Source organism: Sorex araneus, chromosome 2 (genome assembly GCF_027595985.1).
Source record: "Sorex araneus isolate mSorAra2 chromosome 2, mSorAra2.pri, whole genome shotgun sequence".
Classification (NCBI taxonomy): domain Eukaryota; kingdom Metazoa; phylum Chordata; class Mammalia; order Eulipotyphla; family Soricidae; genus Sorex; species Sorex araneus.
This window is the reverse complement of record NC_073303.1, coordinates 17904055-17917614: the sequence shown is the minus strand read 5'-3', so window position 1 is coordinate 17917614 and position 13560 is coordinate 17904055. Positions and strand designations below refer to the sequence as shown.

The 13560-nt window shown below is 53.8% G+C and overlaps 1 protein-coding gene across 2 annotated transcripts in view; it reads left to right on the top strand.

The window, feature by feature from the left end:
- The window catches only part of KDM1B (lysine demethylase 1B), a 44556-nt gene extending 31052 nt beyond the window's left edge, over positions 1 to 13504 (top strand). For both annotated transcript variants that reach the window (XM_055126845.1, XM_055126846.1), the window contains exons 15-21: positions 624 to 755; positions 1787 to 1861; positions 5724 to 5840; positions 6822 to 6947; positions 7823 to 7945; positions 9109 to 9261; positions 11663 to 13504. In XM_055126845.1, the coding sequence (XP_054982820.1) occupies positions 624 to 755; positions 1787 to 1861; positions 5724 to 5840; positions 6822 to 6947; positions 7823 to 7945; positions 9109 to 9261; positions 11663 to 11746 (810 nt within the window). In that variant the 3' untranslated portion in view covers positions 11747 to 13504. The remainder of the gene's footprint in view (positions 1 to 623; positions 756 to 1786; positions 1862 to 5723; positions 5841 to 6821; positions 6948 to 7822; positions 7946 to 9108; positions 9262 to 11662) is intronic.
- Positions 13505 to 13560: the final 56 nt, after the last annotated feature.

Below are 13560 nucleotides of genomic sequence, written 5' to 3'. Positions count from 1 at the left end.
TGGGCTGCTTGAAGGTGCAGAACGGAAACAGCTTCAGAGCAGACGCACCGCACGGTGGTTTCGAATTTTAGCTCTTCAAAGCCAGAGCAAACCTTCTTCACACCAGGCTGGCGAGGAAGCCGACGGTGTGTAGCTGGCTGCGGGGTGGCTCTGGGGCTGAGTGGGGGCCTCGGGCCTCCAGCCGTCCCACCCTGACCCCCTTCTCCGAGGGCGTCCCTGGCTGCAGAGCTTACTGCACCCCAGAAACACGAGTCTTTGCAGCTTGGGTCTGTTTTTCTTGCGAAATTTGTCATTTTAGTTTGGGGCCCCTACCTGGCAGTGCTTGGGGGCTACTCCCGGCATAGTGCTCAGGGAAGTATGTGGTGCCTGGGATGGAACTCGGGGCCCTGCACGGACCTGGGCTCCAGCCTCGTATCCACCTCCCCAACCCCACTGTGAAACACGTGCACAGCTGCCTAATGCAGGGCCTGTCAGTCTCCTCCCGCCTCCTCCCCCATGTCTGCCCAACCTCTGCCCTCCTCCCAGGGTGGCCTTTCACACTGACCCCCGTGTCGCTCCCCGGTGCCGGTCCCAGGCTCTCACGACCCCCCCCCCCATGTTTCCCGTCTCCCCCTGCCTCCCAGGTGTCTGCCCGCTCCTGGGACCACAATGAGTTCTTCGCCCAGTTTGCCGGCGACCACACGCTCCTCACCCCCGGCTACTCCGTCATCATGGCCAAGCTGGCCGAAGGGCTGGACATTCGCCTCCGGTCTCCAGTGAGTGTGCACAGCCCTGCGGGGAGGCGGGGCCTTGTTCGGGGGAGGGGGGTTATGCACAAGCAGGGATTGCTATGACCAGAGAGCCGCCTGCCTCTGTCCCCGAGAACTTCTGTGTTACCTGTTGTGGCAGTGGGGCAGGTGCTGCTGCTTGGGGAAAAATTGGGGCTGAGATGCATATTCATGAATAATTAACGAGTTCAGGGCTGGAGATGTGACCCAGCAGTAAAGCTCATGCCCAGGCATACACCCCCCCCCCCGCCCCCAGAGTCTCCCTGACACACACACTCACACACACAGACACACACACTCACACACAGAGACACACAGACACACACACACACACACACACAGTAGATTGCTCAGTCTCCCTGGCATACACACAGATACACACACAGACACACAGACACACACACACACAGTAGATTGCTCAGAGTCTCTCTGTCTCACACACACACACACACACACACACACACAGAGTTCAGATTGTAACACAATCTCCTGGACCCAGCGCAATTTTCACTTTCCATTTTTCCCTCTGAATCATTGTTCCTGTGCAGTTATTGTACCTCTCGAGGGAATTCCACATAAATAATGCATATAAAGCGCACTCCATCTGCCACTAAATACATATTGTGTAGGCGTGTACATGGCACTTGTCTAGGCTCTAAACGTTCGCCATATCCTGTCTTGCTTTGGGGTCACACCTGGTGCTGCTCAGGCCTTACTTCTGACTCGGCACTCAGGAATTGCTCCTGGGAGTGCTCAGGGGAGCACATTGGCTGCAGGGGACCCAGCCTGGGTCAGCCCTGTGCATGGTGCCCCCCTGCTGTCCTAGCTCTCCAGCCCCACATACTCTGACACGGTGTTGACACATCAGCGTGGCCTCAGTTGTTCCCGAGGCCTCTGGCGCTGCCGTTTAGATCTCGGCGTGCTGGGAGTACTTCCCTGTCGCCCCAAGGTGGGAAGCCCCCTGCTAGGAGATGGGACGGGACCCCCGTGCTCGTCTCACGGCGGTTTGTCTCGAGCAGGTGCAGAGTGTGGATTATTCTGGAGAGGAGGTGCGCGTGACCACCACAGACGGGACGGGGTACGCTGCCCAGAAGGTGAGTGTCGGCCGCCGGGGTCTTGCCCGCGACGGTTAGTCTTTCCCACCCAGCCCTGGGCACCTGGAGGTGGGCTGGAGACGTGTATTGTTTTTGAAATTTTTGAAATTTTTCTTTATTTTTAAGCAGTTTTATTGGGTCACCGTGAGATACAGTTGCAAACTTACATGATTGTGTTTCAGTCAGACAGTGCTCGAACACCTGCACCAGTGCACATTTTCCAACACCCTTGTTCTCAGTGTCCCTCGTGCCATCCCCACCCCACCCCACTCCTTGCCTCTGTGCCAGGTACAGTCTTTCTTTTACTCTCTAATTTTGGGCATTATGATTTGCAATGCAGATACTAAGAGGTCATTGTGTTTGGTCCTTGGTCTACCTTCAGCACACATCTCCCATCCCGGGCGATCCCTCCAGCCATCATTTACTCAGTGGTTCCTTCTCCATCCCAACTGCCTTTTCCCCCAGCATGTGGGGCCGGATTCCAAACCATCGTGTGATTCTCCTGGCCCATATCTCTACTGTCCTTAGGTGTTAGTCTCGTAGTATGCTACTGTATATTCCACAAATGAGTGCAGTCATTCTATGTCTGTCCTTCTCTTTCTGCCTCATTTCACTTAGCATGTCCATTGACTTAAATGCAAATTTCATGACTCCATCTCTCCTAACAGCTGCATAGTATTCCACTGTGTAGACGTACCAGAGCTTCTCCAGTCAGTCATCTGTTCTGGAGATGCATTTGATCTCTGCCGAGTTCCGTGCGCCCATTCCATTCTGTACGTGTGTGAGTCCGTCACACGCAGGGTCTGGGTCTTCCGGGCAGAAGGAATTTCCAGGCAGGGGCTTCTCAGGGTGGTTGTGGGGCACAGGCTGAACCGGAGGGAAACGCTGGGCTCAGTAAGCTTCGGCGGTGTCATTGCCTGTCTGCCGTGGGGGCAGCTGAGCATGGTAAAGGCGCTGAAGAGGGAAGGGAAGGAAGAAGAAGGCAGACCTGCTTGATGCCGTACCTCAGTGCTTTCCAGGTGGATGTTTTTCTCTTTTTTTCCTTCCTTTGATTTCTCTTTTTCCTGGGGGGTGGGACCATGACCCACAGTGCTCAGGGATGACTTCTAGGAGGACATGGGGGGCCATGTGACTTAGTGGCACCATTTTTTTATCTTTTGGGTTTGTTTTGTTTGCCTCTGTTTTGGGAGCCACACCTAGTGATGCACAGGGGTAACTCCTGTTCTGCAACCTGGAATTACTCTTGATGTTGCTCTCGGGGACCATATGGGATGCCGGGGATTGAACCTGGGTTGACTGCATGCAAGGCAGGTGCCTGCCCGCTGTGCTAGCACGCCAGCCCAAGGCACCGTGTTTGAAGTTTCCCAGCTTGCAAGTAAAAGGTTTCCAATTCACTGTGATCCTTTGATAAACATTTTTACAAGCTGGTGTTCAGTCGAGGTTTGACTCCCTCACAGGTGGGTTTGTCTCTTCAGCTGGTTTGTTTCTTGACACACTCTACTTTTCTCAGCTTTTTGTATTTTGTCATTCAGGAAGCCTGTGAGTCTTGCTTCCTTTCTGTTCTTGGGTACCTGAGAGACTGTTGGTGCCATGGTGCGTGGTAGCGATCATTTAGAGCACAGCTAGTGTTTTATGCTAGCAACGTTTTATGCTTCATAAAATTTTGATGTGGCAGGAAAGAGCAACGAGTTCACTGGAGGAACTCAGAACTTCCTGTGGTCCTTGATGTGGAGTTCAGGCCAAGGAAACTAAATCTTTGATGAGGGTGAGGGTGCATATGGGGCCTGACCTGCAAACACACACACACACACACACACACAGACATATACAGATACATACAAACACATAGACACACAAACATACACAGAAGGACACATACACAGGTGCACACAGATACACAGGCGCACATAGACACAGACACACCATACACACAGACATATACAGACAGACACACACACAAAGGCAAACAGATACAGACAAACACATAGACACACACAGACATATAGACAGACACACACCAGGCACACATAGACACACAAATACTCACAGACACACCCATACAGAAGGACAGACACAGGCACACACAGAGGTACAAACACATAGACACACAAACATATACAGACGGGCACATACACAGGTGCACACAGATACACAGGCGCACATAGACACAGACATACCATACACACAGACATATACAGACAGACACACACACAAAGGCACACAGATACAAACACATAGACACACACAGACATATAGACAGACACACAGCAGGCACACATAGACACACAAATACCCACAGACACATCCATGCAGAAGGACAGACACACACAGGCACACACACAGGTACAGACAAACACATAGACACAGACACATACACAGACACACACTGGTGCACACAGACACATACAGACTCACACAGACACAGACAAATACACACAGATGCACAGGCATGAACATAGATACAGACAAAAACAGACACACACACACAGACATAGGTGCACACAGATACATACATAGACAAATACACACACACACACACACACACACACACACGGCCCAGACTTCCTTGCAGCTGAGGTTCTGACTATGAATTTGGTTCAGCCAGTCCGACTCCACTTCTTGAGGTCCGGAAGGTACGGGTTGGCATTTGCTTCTTGGCTCTGCTCATCTGCTCACAGACAGTCATGGAGGTGTTGGCACCCCTGCAGCAGGAAGAGTTCCCGGGGTCCTCTTGTGAACTATCTGGGAGACAAGAACGAGACCCTGACACCCACATTTTGTTGGTGCAGTAACAGCTCCGGGTCGTGGCCGAGATCCCCAACCCTGACATTTTCCCATTTCTTTCTTTTTTTTTTTTTATTTGGTTTTGGGGTCACACCCAGCGATGCTCAGGGGTTACTCCTGGCTCATGCACTCAGGAATTACCCCTGGTGGTGCTTGGGGGACCATATGGGATGCTGGGATTCGAAACTGGGTCGGCCGAGTGCAAGGCAAATGCCCTACCCGCTGTGCTATTGCTCCAGCCCCAACATTTCCCCATTTCTAAAAAGAAACGGAAGCTCTGATCACCGGCCTTTGTGGTGGGATTTTGAGAGTCATTCTTTGGTGTGTGTTTGGGGCCCAAACCCAGCTGTGCTTGGGGCTTACTCATGACTGTGTGCTCAGGGAATCACTCCCAGTGTGGCTCAGAGGACCAAATGCAGTGTCAGTGATCAGGCCCCTGTCAGATGTGGGCGAGGCAAGCCCCTCACCTGCACCATTATTTCTCTGGCTCCACTGAGGTCCCTCTTGAAGTTTTGAATTCGCTTCTGGCTTAGCTCTCTTCAGTGAGTCCAAGCTATTCAGGACCCAGCAGTTAAGTTCCTTCTTCTTTAAGTGAGCGTTCACGTGGCTTTGTGCAGTGATAATGGCCCCTAACATCTGTGACTATTGTGCCCTCTCTGTAGTGGGGTGCCCGACCCCAACCCTCTGGGGCTCGTAGGGCATTACGTCCTGAGTCACACCTTGGCCAGTGCCAGGCGTGACAACCTGCTCCATACTTCGAGCCATTTCTCCTCTGGCACTGCTTTCAGGATTGGAATCTATTGACTCTTCTTCCCCAGGATTATTGCTGACTCTTGAGACTTCATGCAGAATTCTTGCATGTGAATGCCCCTTCCCCACGCCCCCTGGTGCAGTGAACAACCTGCACAGCTGTACCGGACAGTCCTGGTTATCAGCGGGATGACAGGAGGTATCGATCATCTCAGGACTGGCAAGGAGAGGATGTTCTTCAGGTGTTGGGATTCTCAGAAGTGAGCCTGCAGAGTAGCTGTGTGTTGGGCGTGGTTGCTGATGGCTAACGGGGGCTCCCTTCCCTCAGGTGTTGGTCACCATACCGCTGGCCTTACTGCAGAAGGGGGCCATCCAGTTTCACCCGCCTTTGTCGGAGAAGAAGCTGAAGGCCATCAACAGCTTAGGCGCAGGCATCATCGAAAAGGTGACTGTCACGCGTCAGCATCCGAACTAAAGAGGTCAAGGTCAAGTGACAGGAAATCCTTACCTTCATAGGTCATGGGGGGGCGTGGGTAGAGTGGGGGGAGCAGTTGGTAACTTCTGAATCCAAAGGTCTTTTTTTGTTTTGTTTCGGGTTTTGGTTTTTGGGCCACACACAGCCATACTCAGGGCTTACTCCTGGCTCCGCACTCTGGCATCACTCTTGGCAGTGCTCGCCAGGACCATATGGGATGCCGGGGATTGAACCCTGGTCAGCCACATGCAAAGCGAGCGCCTCCCTGCTGTACTGTCTCTCTGGTCCCTAAAGTTTCTCTCTCTCTCTCTCTTTTTTTTTTTTTTTTTTGCTTTTTGGGTCACCCCCGGCGATGCTCAGGTTACTGCTGGCTCTGCTGTGCTATCGATCCAGCCCCCAAAGGTCTCTCTTTTGATCTGAATAATTCCTTCCGAGGAATACCAGAGAGTGTTAGCAGCAGGGCAGAGAGCGCTGGCCGAGACCTCGAGTCTTGCTGTAGGGGAGTGAACCTTGTTACTTAGAGCTGGAGTTTATAGGAATGTGACTGTTCCTCCTGATTTGTCCGTCTGCCCTTTGTTTGCTGACCCCAGTGAAGAAAGTTTTTAGCAGGCTTTGCTGGGGGGCCGGGAGTGACAGTACGGCAGGTAGGGCTCACTGTGTGCACATCCCCGGCCTCCCTGGGGCTCCCTGAGCACCGCCAGGAGTTGGCCCTGAGCACCACCAGGTGTGGCCCCCAAACAAACCAGGAACAGACTCTGCCAGGCCTGCCTGAGAGGCCGTCGGGGTGCTGAGTAGTGAGCCTTGATCTCCCTGGTGGCGCTGTTCCTGCACGTTAGCCGAGAGGAGGCGGTGGGTCCCTGTGTATTGAGAGGGCAGAGGTGAGGAGGGGAGAGCCTCCCGGACAGGAGGCCCTCACCGGCTCGCCCTCGCTCCCTCTCGCTCGCTCTCCAGATCGCCTTGCAGTTTCCTTACAGATTCTGGGACAGTAAAGTCCAAGGCGCCGACTTCTTCGGCCACGTGCCTCCGACTGCCAGCAAGCGCGGGCTCTTCGCCGTCTTCTACGACATGGACCCCCAGGTACGGCCCGTGGGGAGACGCGGGTCCTTGGGGTCTTCATGCCTGTCATAGTGCTCATGCTGCCCCCCGGCCCTGGGAAACTGCTGAGTCCCCCGGGCCTTCCGGCCCACTTCAGGCTGATGGACAGCGCCCCCCCCCCCAATTGGTCCAGGGTGGGAGCGTGCTGGTGAAGGGTGGGATGTGATTGGCCCACGTGAGGGCGGGGCCCAGATGCCGGTTGGGGAAGATGATTGGTGCGGAGGGAAGGGGGCGGGTGCACTTGGAAGGTGTGTGTTGGGGGTGGAGGGTCCTGTAGGGGTCACGCCCATGGGGCCAGTGATGAGTCCAGGGGTTACCTGGGCAACCTGAGTTCAATCCATGAGTACCCCCCGAGCACCACCAGGAGGAAGCCCTGAGCATCACCAGGTGTGCACCCCCCCAAAAAAAATGTCACACCTGTTTCCTGCTCTCCCGCAGCGCACAGAAGCTTCCCTTAAGTGCTGCTCAGGGGAACCAGGGCACAGTCTCTTTTTCCTTTTCTTTCTTCGCTTTTTCCGGTTTTTGGCTTTTTCGGCCACAGCCAGCGATCCTTAAGGTTGCTCCTGGCTCTGCACGCAGGAATCACCCCCGGTGGTGCCGGGGGACCGCGTGGGGTTGAACCCAGGTCAGCCAGGCGCAAGGCCAGCACCCTCCCCTCCCCACCCTTGCGCGGCTTTGCCCCATTCCCCCTGCAGACGCCCCTGCTCAGCCCTCCTCCTCCTGAAACAAGAGCGGAGCCCCGGGGACCCCCGAGCTTGTCCTTGACCGCCCTGCCGAGGCCTGCGGGGCGCCGGGGAGGGGAGAGGAGAGGGCGTCCCCGGGGGAGTCACAACACCCGGAACTCGTGTCGCCCGCAGAAGCAGCACAGCGTGCTGATGTCCGTGATCGCCGGGGAGGCGGTGGCGTCCCTGCCCAGCCTGGACGACAAGCAGCTGCAGCAGCAGTGCATGGCCACCCTCCGCGAGCTCTTCAAGGAGCAGGTCAGCGAGGGCCCCGCCGCCGGCTGCCGTGAGGGGCAGGCGCGCGTCCCCTTCCGCCTCCCGGTGTGTGTGGGCCCTGGGGGGAGCCTGGTGCCCGGCTGGCCCGGTGCTGCTGCGCCTGGCCTTCCCCTGGTCTCTGTCCACGTCTCCAGGGGCCGCAGCCCCGGGGCCACCGGATTTCTGCATCACAGGCCCCTTGTCACATCCCGCCACTCTCTGTTCCGTTGGGGCCAGGGTGAAGGCACGGGCACTTGCAGCGAGGGGCCCCGAGGAGCCCGGGTACCACAGTGTCCAGGCCCCCTCACGCCCTCTCTCGCACACGCCTCCTCTCTGCCCCGCGACAGCCTTCCTTCCGGAGGGACCGTGCCCCTCTCCTTCCAGAGGGACGGGGCCGCGGCTCTTGCTCCTCGCCTGCCTGGTCACTTTGCTCTCTCTCTGCTTAGGCATAAACCTCACAGGAGTGGGGGCTTAGAAACCGTGATCTTCTTGTAAACCACCGCCCATAGAAGGGAAAGGGGGACGGAGGGGAAGGGGGATGGAGGGAGGGAAGGAGGGAAGGAGGGGGAGAGAGAGGAGAGAGAGGGGGTGAGAGAGTGTGAGAGAGAGAGAGAGAGAGAGAGAGAGAGAGAGAGAGAGGGGAGAGAGATAGGGGAGAGAGGGGAAGGGAAGGAGGAAAGGAAGGAAGGATCAGGGAGGGAGGGAGGGATCAGGGAAGGAGGAAGGGGGGAGGGAGGAATATAGTAGCCATGGGGCCGTGGCTCCCGGAGCCGTGGACACAGACCACGGGAAGGCCACGTGCAGCAGCCCTGGCCACTGGGCACAGAGACCCCTCGGGCCCAGCACACACACATCAACTGAGCAGGGCCTGGCAGAGCAGCATCCAGGAGCAGGAGGGAGCAGGAGGGAGGGGAAGAGGGGGAGGACGGGAAGGCGGGAGGGCTGGAAAATGACGGGAACCGTGGAAGTGAGAATTCCTGTGTGTGGCCCGGGGCTGCCGCCTGCATTTCCCGTCCCCTGCGGGACTCCTGGCCACTGGGGAGCCGAGTGCGGGGAGCGTGCAGGAGGGAGGAGCCGTGTGCAGGGGTGAGGGGGTGCGGAGGCAGATGCCGGTGAGTCCCTTGGGTCACTTCTCAGCACCCAGCCCGGGCCGTGTCTTGGCGCAGGAAGTCCCGGACCCCACGCAGTTCTTTGTCACGCGGTGGAGCGCTGATCCCTGGATCCAGATGGCCTACAGTTTCGTGAAGACGGGCGGCAGCGGCGAGGCCTACGACATCATCGCCGAGGACATCCAGGGCCTGGTCCACTTCGCCGGTGAGGTGCGTGGCCCACGGCCGTTCCGAGCCAGCGCTGGCGTTCAGGGAGGCGCCGCACAAACGGGGGTCTTGGGTTGCCAGCAGGGAGAGCCAGGGGCCAGATTCAGAAGAGACTTGACTTCAGGGAAGGGGAGGGGAGCGGGGAGTCGGGGAAGGGAGGGCGGGCGGGCGGGGAGGAGCCAGGTGATGGGAAAGCTCCAGAAGGTTCTAGAACAAGGTAGAAGCCTTTCTTTCCCCCTTCACAGCTTTTCAGCGAGAGGGGGTGGGCGAGCATTTCTCTCTCGTGTTCCGAGAATGTGGGGGGAGGGTGCTGAGGTGATTCCCTTCTGGCGTCTGGTGGTCTAGACTCTCCCCCAGAACTGGGTCACCCGGAACATCGGAAGGTACCGCTTCCGACGTCCACGATTCCTTCCTCAGGGCCCGTTTCCCAGTCCTGCCCTGCCCGTCCCTGTCCGTCCCCACTATTCCCTTTCAGCTCCGTGGCTTCCCAGAAGTGCCCTTGCAGGGGCTGAGCACATGCTCTGCATGCGGGGGGCCTGGGTGTGACCCCCAGCCCGGCATGGCCCCCTGAGCACTGCCAGGTGGGACCCCCACCCCCCCACAAAACAAAACAAAAAAAACGAGCAAAGCAAAAGCCACATCAGGGCGAGGGATGTGGCTCGAGTGGTAGAGTGGTGGCCTGCGGGGGTGGCCCCGGGCCCACTCCCCACCCTCACCCCCACCCTCACATTCAGCAGGAAGCCGCCCCTCCGCACCTCTGGGCGTGGTCCCCAGACAACAGAAAAATCCCCCAACAACTCCCAGAATACCACATCAGGGCCGGGGCTGCGGTGCGAGTGTCAGCCAAGCCCGGGACTGTCGCGAGTCCTGAGGCAGCAGACGTCAGGCGTCTCCTTTCTCGCCGTCCTCCTCGGCTCCCGGAGCGGAGCCAGCTTTGAGGCTGTTCCTGCTGCTTCTGGAATTTGCTTTTCTTTCCTTTTGGATGGTGGGGGTGTTGGGCCCCCCAGTGGGGGCTGGCAGTGGCGGGGGCGACTCCAGCTCTGCGTTGCTGGTTCAGTGGTCACTCCTGGCGTGGCAGAGGACTGAACTGCTGTTAGGCTCATGCAGGTCACGTGTCTTCCCTTACCTGCGCATTCACTTCATTTTCTTTTTTTTTTAAGTTTCTGGTTTTTGGCTACACCAGCAGTGCTCAGGGCTTACTCCTGGCTCTGTGCTCAGGGGTCACTTCTGGTGGGGCTCTGGAGACCACTTGGGGTGCTGAGGATAGAACCCGGATTGGCTGCATACAAGGCAAGCGTCTTGCCCGCTGTACTCTCTCCAGCCTCTAACTTCCTACTTGAAAACGGCAACAACTTCAGCATTACTCCCGACTTCCTGTCAGGTGCCAGATTTGGCTGTTCCAAATCTAGCCTTGAAACAGTCTGGTTCTCAGTGTGGCTGCATCAAGTTGTATTTTATTGCAGTTTTTTTTTTGTCATTTTGGGACTGTACACAGCGGTGCTCAAAGCTTACTCCTCGGCTCTGTGCTTGGGGATCACTGCTGATGGTGTTCGGGAGACCAGAGATTGAACCCAGGTCAATGGCATGCAGGGCCCTACCATCTGTCCGGCCCTGTGTCCGTTCTGATGAAGCCAGGGCCGTGTTTGTGCAGGAGCTGTACCGCCATGCTCAGGGCTCCTCCGTTCTTCCCTCTGCTGGGGTCTCTCCGGCCAAGCCCCGGGCTCCTCCTTGCTACACTCCCAAGACTCGGCTGTGATTTCCCAGACTCCTCTTTCTCAATTGGTTGGCTTTGGGGCCTTACCTGGCAGCACTCAGGGGCTGCTCCTGGCTGTGTGCTTAGGGGTCGCTCCGGGTGGGGGTTTGGGGTGGACATAGAACTAGTACACAGCAGGTGGGGCGCTTGCCTTGGCACGCAGCAGGTGCAGGTTCGATTCCTGGCGTCCCACACGGTCCCCTGAGCGCCCTGGGAGTAATTCTTGAGTGCAGAGCCAGGTGTAAGCCCTGAGCGCAATCTGCTGGGTGTGGCCCCCAAACCAACCAAATTGGTAGTGCAGCAGGTAGGGCACTTGCCTCGCATAGCGCTGACCCTGAAGCCTGGCCAGTCACGGGGAGGGCATGTGCCTTAGTCCTGGACTCTGTCCAGCACCCCCAGAGTTGTTTTGCTTCCTTTAACCTCTTTCCTACTACATGTGCATCTGGTCCATCCTTGGTGTAGGTGCAGGGCCCAGTTTTCTCTCTGGTTTTACGTTCTGGAAGAGCCAAGTGCTCTGATGGGGTACCAGAGCGAGAACTCAGAAATGGTACAGTCTTCTCGAGAGCCAGGAGAGTCTACGCAGGGAACTGCCTTTGACGGTCACCCAACTCCTTTAGATGTGGTCTCAAATGACGCCATTTTTCCCCACAGGCAACCAACAGACATTTCCCACAGACTGTGACAGGGGCGTATCTGAGTGGCGTTCGGGAAGCCAGCAAGATCGCAGCGTTCTAAACAGAATCCGGACCTGCCTTTCTCAGCGGTCAAGTCCGAAACACGTTAAACCTCACTTTCTGAAAATCAAAGTCATAACAGCAAACCCTCTTTGGGTAGCAAAGCTCAGTATTTCTAAGGAGCTAGGACAGCAGAAGCTGTGTCACCATTCTGAAAGCACTGGCCCCAGGGACCCGTTTATAAAGCACTTATATTTAATTGCAATTTTCATGGGTCAGAGGAGTGCTAAATCTTTGGACTTCAGAGTAAGACGCAACATAACCTTCAATTAGACCTTTTTCTGTGGTTAGAGACCCTTCAAATTCCATTTTGTTTGGCTGCTCAGTTTTCAGTGGAAACCAAGTTGATCAAAGTAGACAAAGCCATGTATTTTTCTCCTAGTTTATCAGTACCTTGACCAATGAGCCTTAAAGATTTTCATATAGCTCTACAATTGAGATTTTAAAGTTTAGATAGAAATCTTTCTTTTGAATACAGTGCAAACTCTTTAAAGCTAAATGAAGTTTATAGATTTTTATATTACATTTCTTTCTATTTGGTGTGCAGAAAAAAATTTAAGTATCCCATGTGAGAAAACATTCTAGATTGTGTACTTATTTGGCAAAACAGCAAAAAATGTTTTCCTCAAACATTGTACTATTTCTTTGAAAAATGGGGTAGATAAGAAATGTGTGATTGTCACACTTTACCCTAAGAATATGGCTGTTTTCCTGGAGCCAAATTTAGGCGGATGGTACCCTTTAAATTGCATTAATTTTGGCAACTAATAGCAAGATGATCTTTTCAAATAAGAAGAGCCTTTCACCGCTGCCTCTTTTTAACAATGGAGTCAGTCTCTAGGAATATTTTTTACACAACCAATTCTCAGTATTCCATAGGCGGGTCCATTGGAACACTGAGGAGAAATGTGAGTTACCTGCTAAATATTACACATCATATCTTATAAGAAGCCATATCTTAAATCTGAAAACACAGTAGACAAAAAACAAACTTGGTTTCAGGGTCTTTGGGATGCTTATCTTGCCAAGAAACTTTAGTTTACAGTTTAGAAATACAGATATAAAGTGCTTTTGTTTTAAAAAGTCTTTAAACAGTTCTTTCAGTTACATTGGTCAGCTTATAAAAGGGACTCAATGACTTTAAAGTGATTTTTCAAAACAGTAGGCACTTTTGAATTTCAATGTGTCTGCTATAAGTAAACCGTACTTTTGCAATGATGAGCTTTTGACAGAAACAACTTCCTCCCCACCAAAGTGTGACACGATGAAAGAAAACTATTTATTACTTTCAGAACTAGCACAGGAAAATGTTGATGTTTGGGTTTTTTGGACAAGACTCATTGGTACTGACTGGGAAGTATTTGGCTTTAATAGTGTTATGTGTTACGATATTAAAGAATAGCATGTGTTAAGCGATAAATGCAAAAAGAAGTTTGAAATGGTTTGCAGTAAATTATTACTTTAGTTTCTGGGCACTTGTACTATGCTACAAGCAAATGACAGATTTGATTTAATGTATGTTTATTTTTCTAAAAACCTCAGTTCTTGTCTCCAGTGATACACTGTATTTTACACTTTGTTCTATAAGAAACTACGGTACTTCCTTTTTTCTTGAATTTCTTTGAATGTTTTTCACAACTGACTTAAGATTTTATAATTTAGTAGCAGTGAATACACAAATGTTTTAACTACAGATTATAAACGGCTGGTTGTGTAAAACTTCTTAATAAAAACTAGAATTGTTTTTCAAATACACCGACCACTGCAGTGAACGCTTTATTAAAATATGTACAAATTCACACACCAATTCAACTT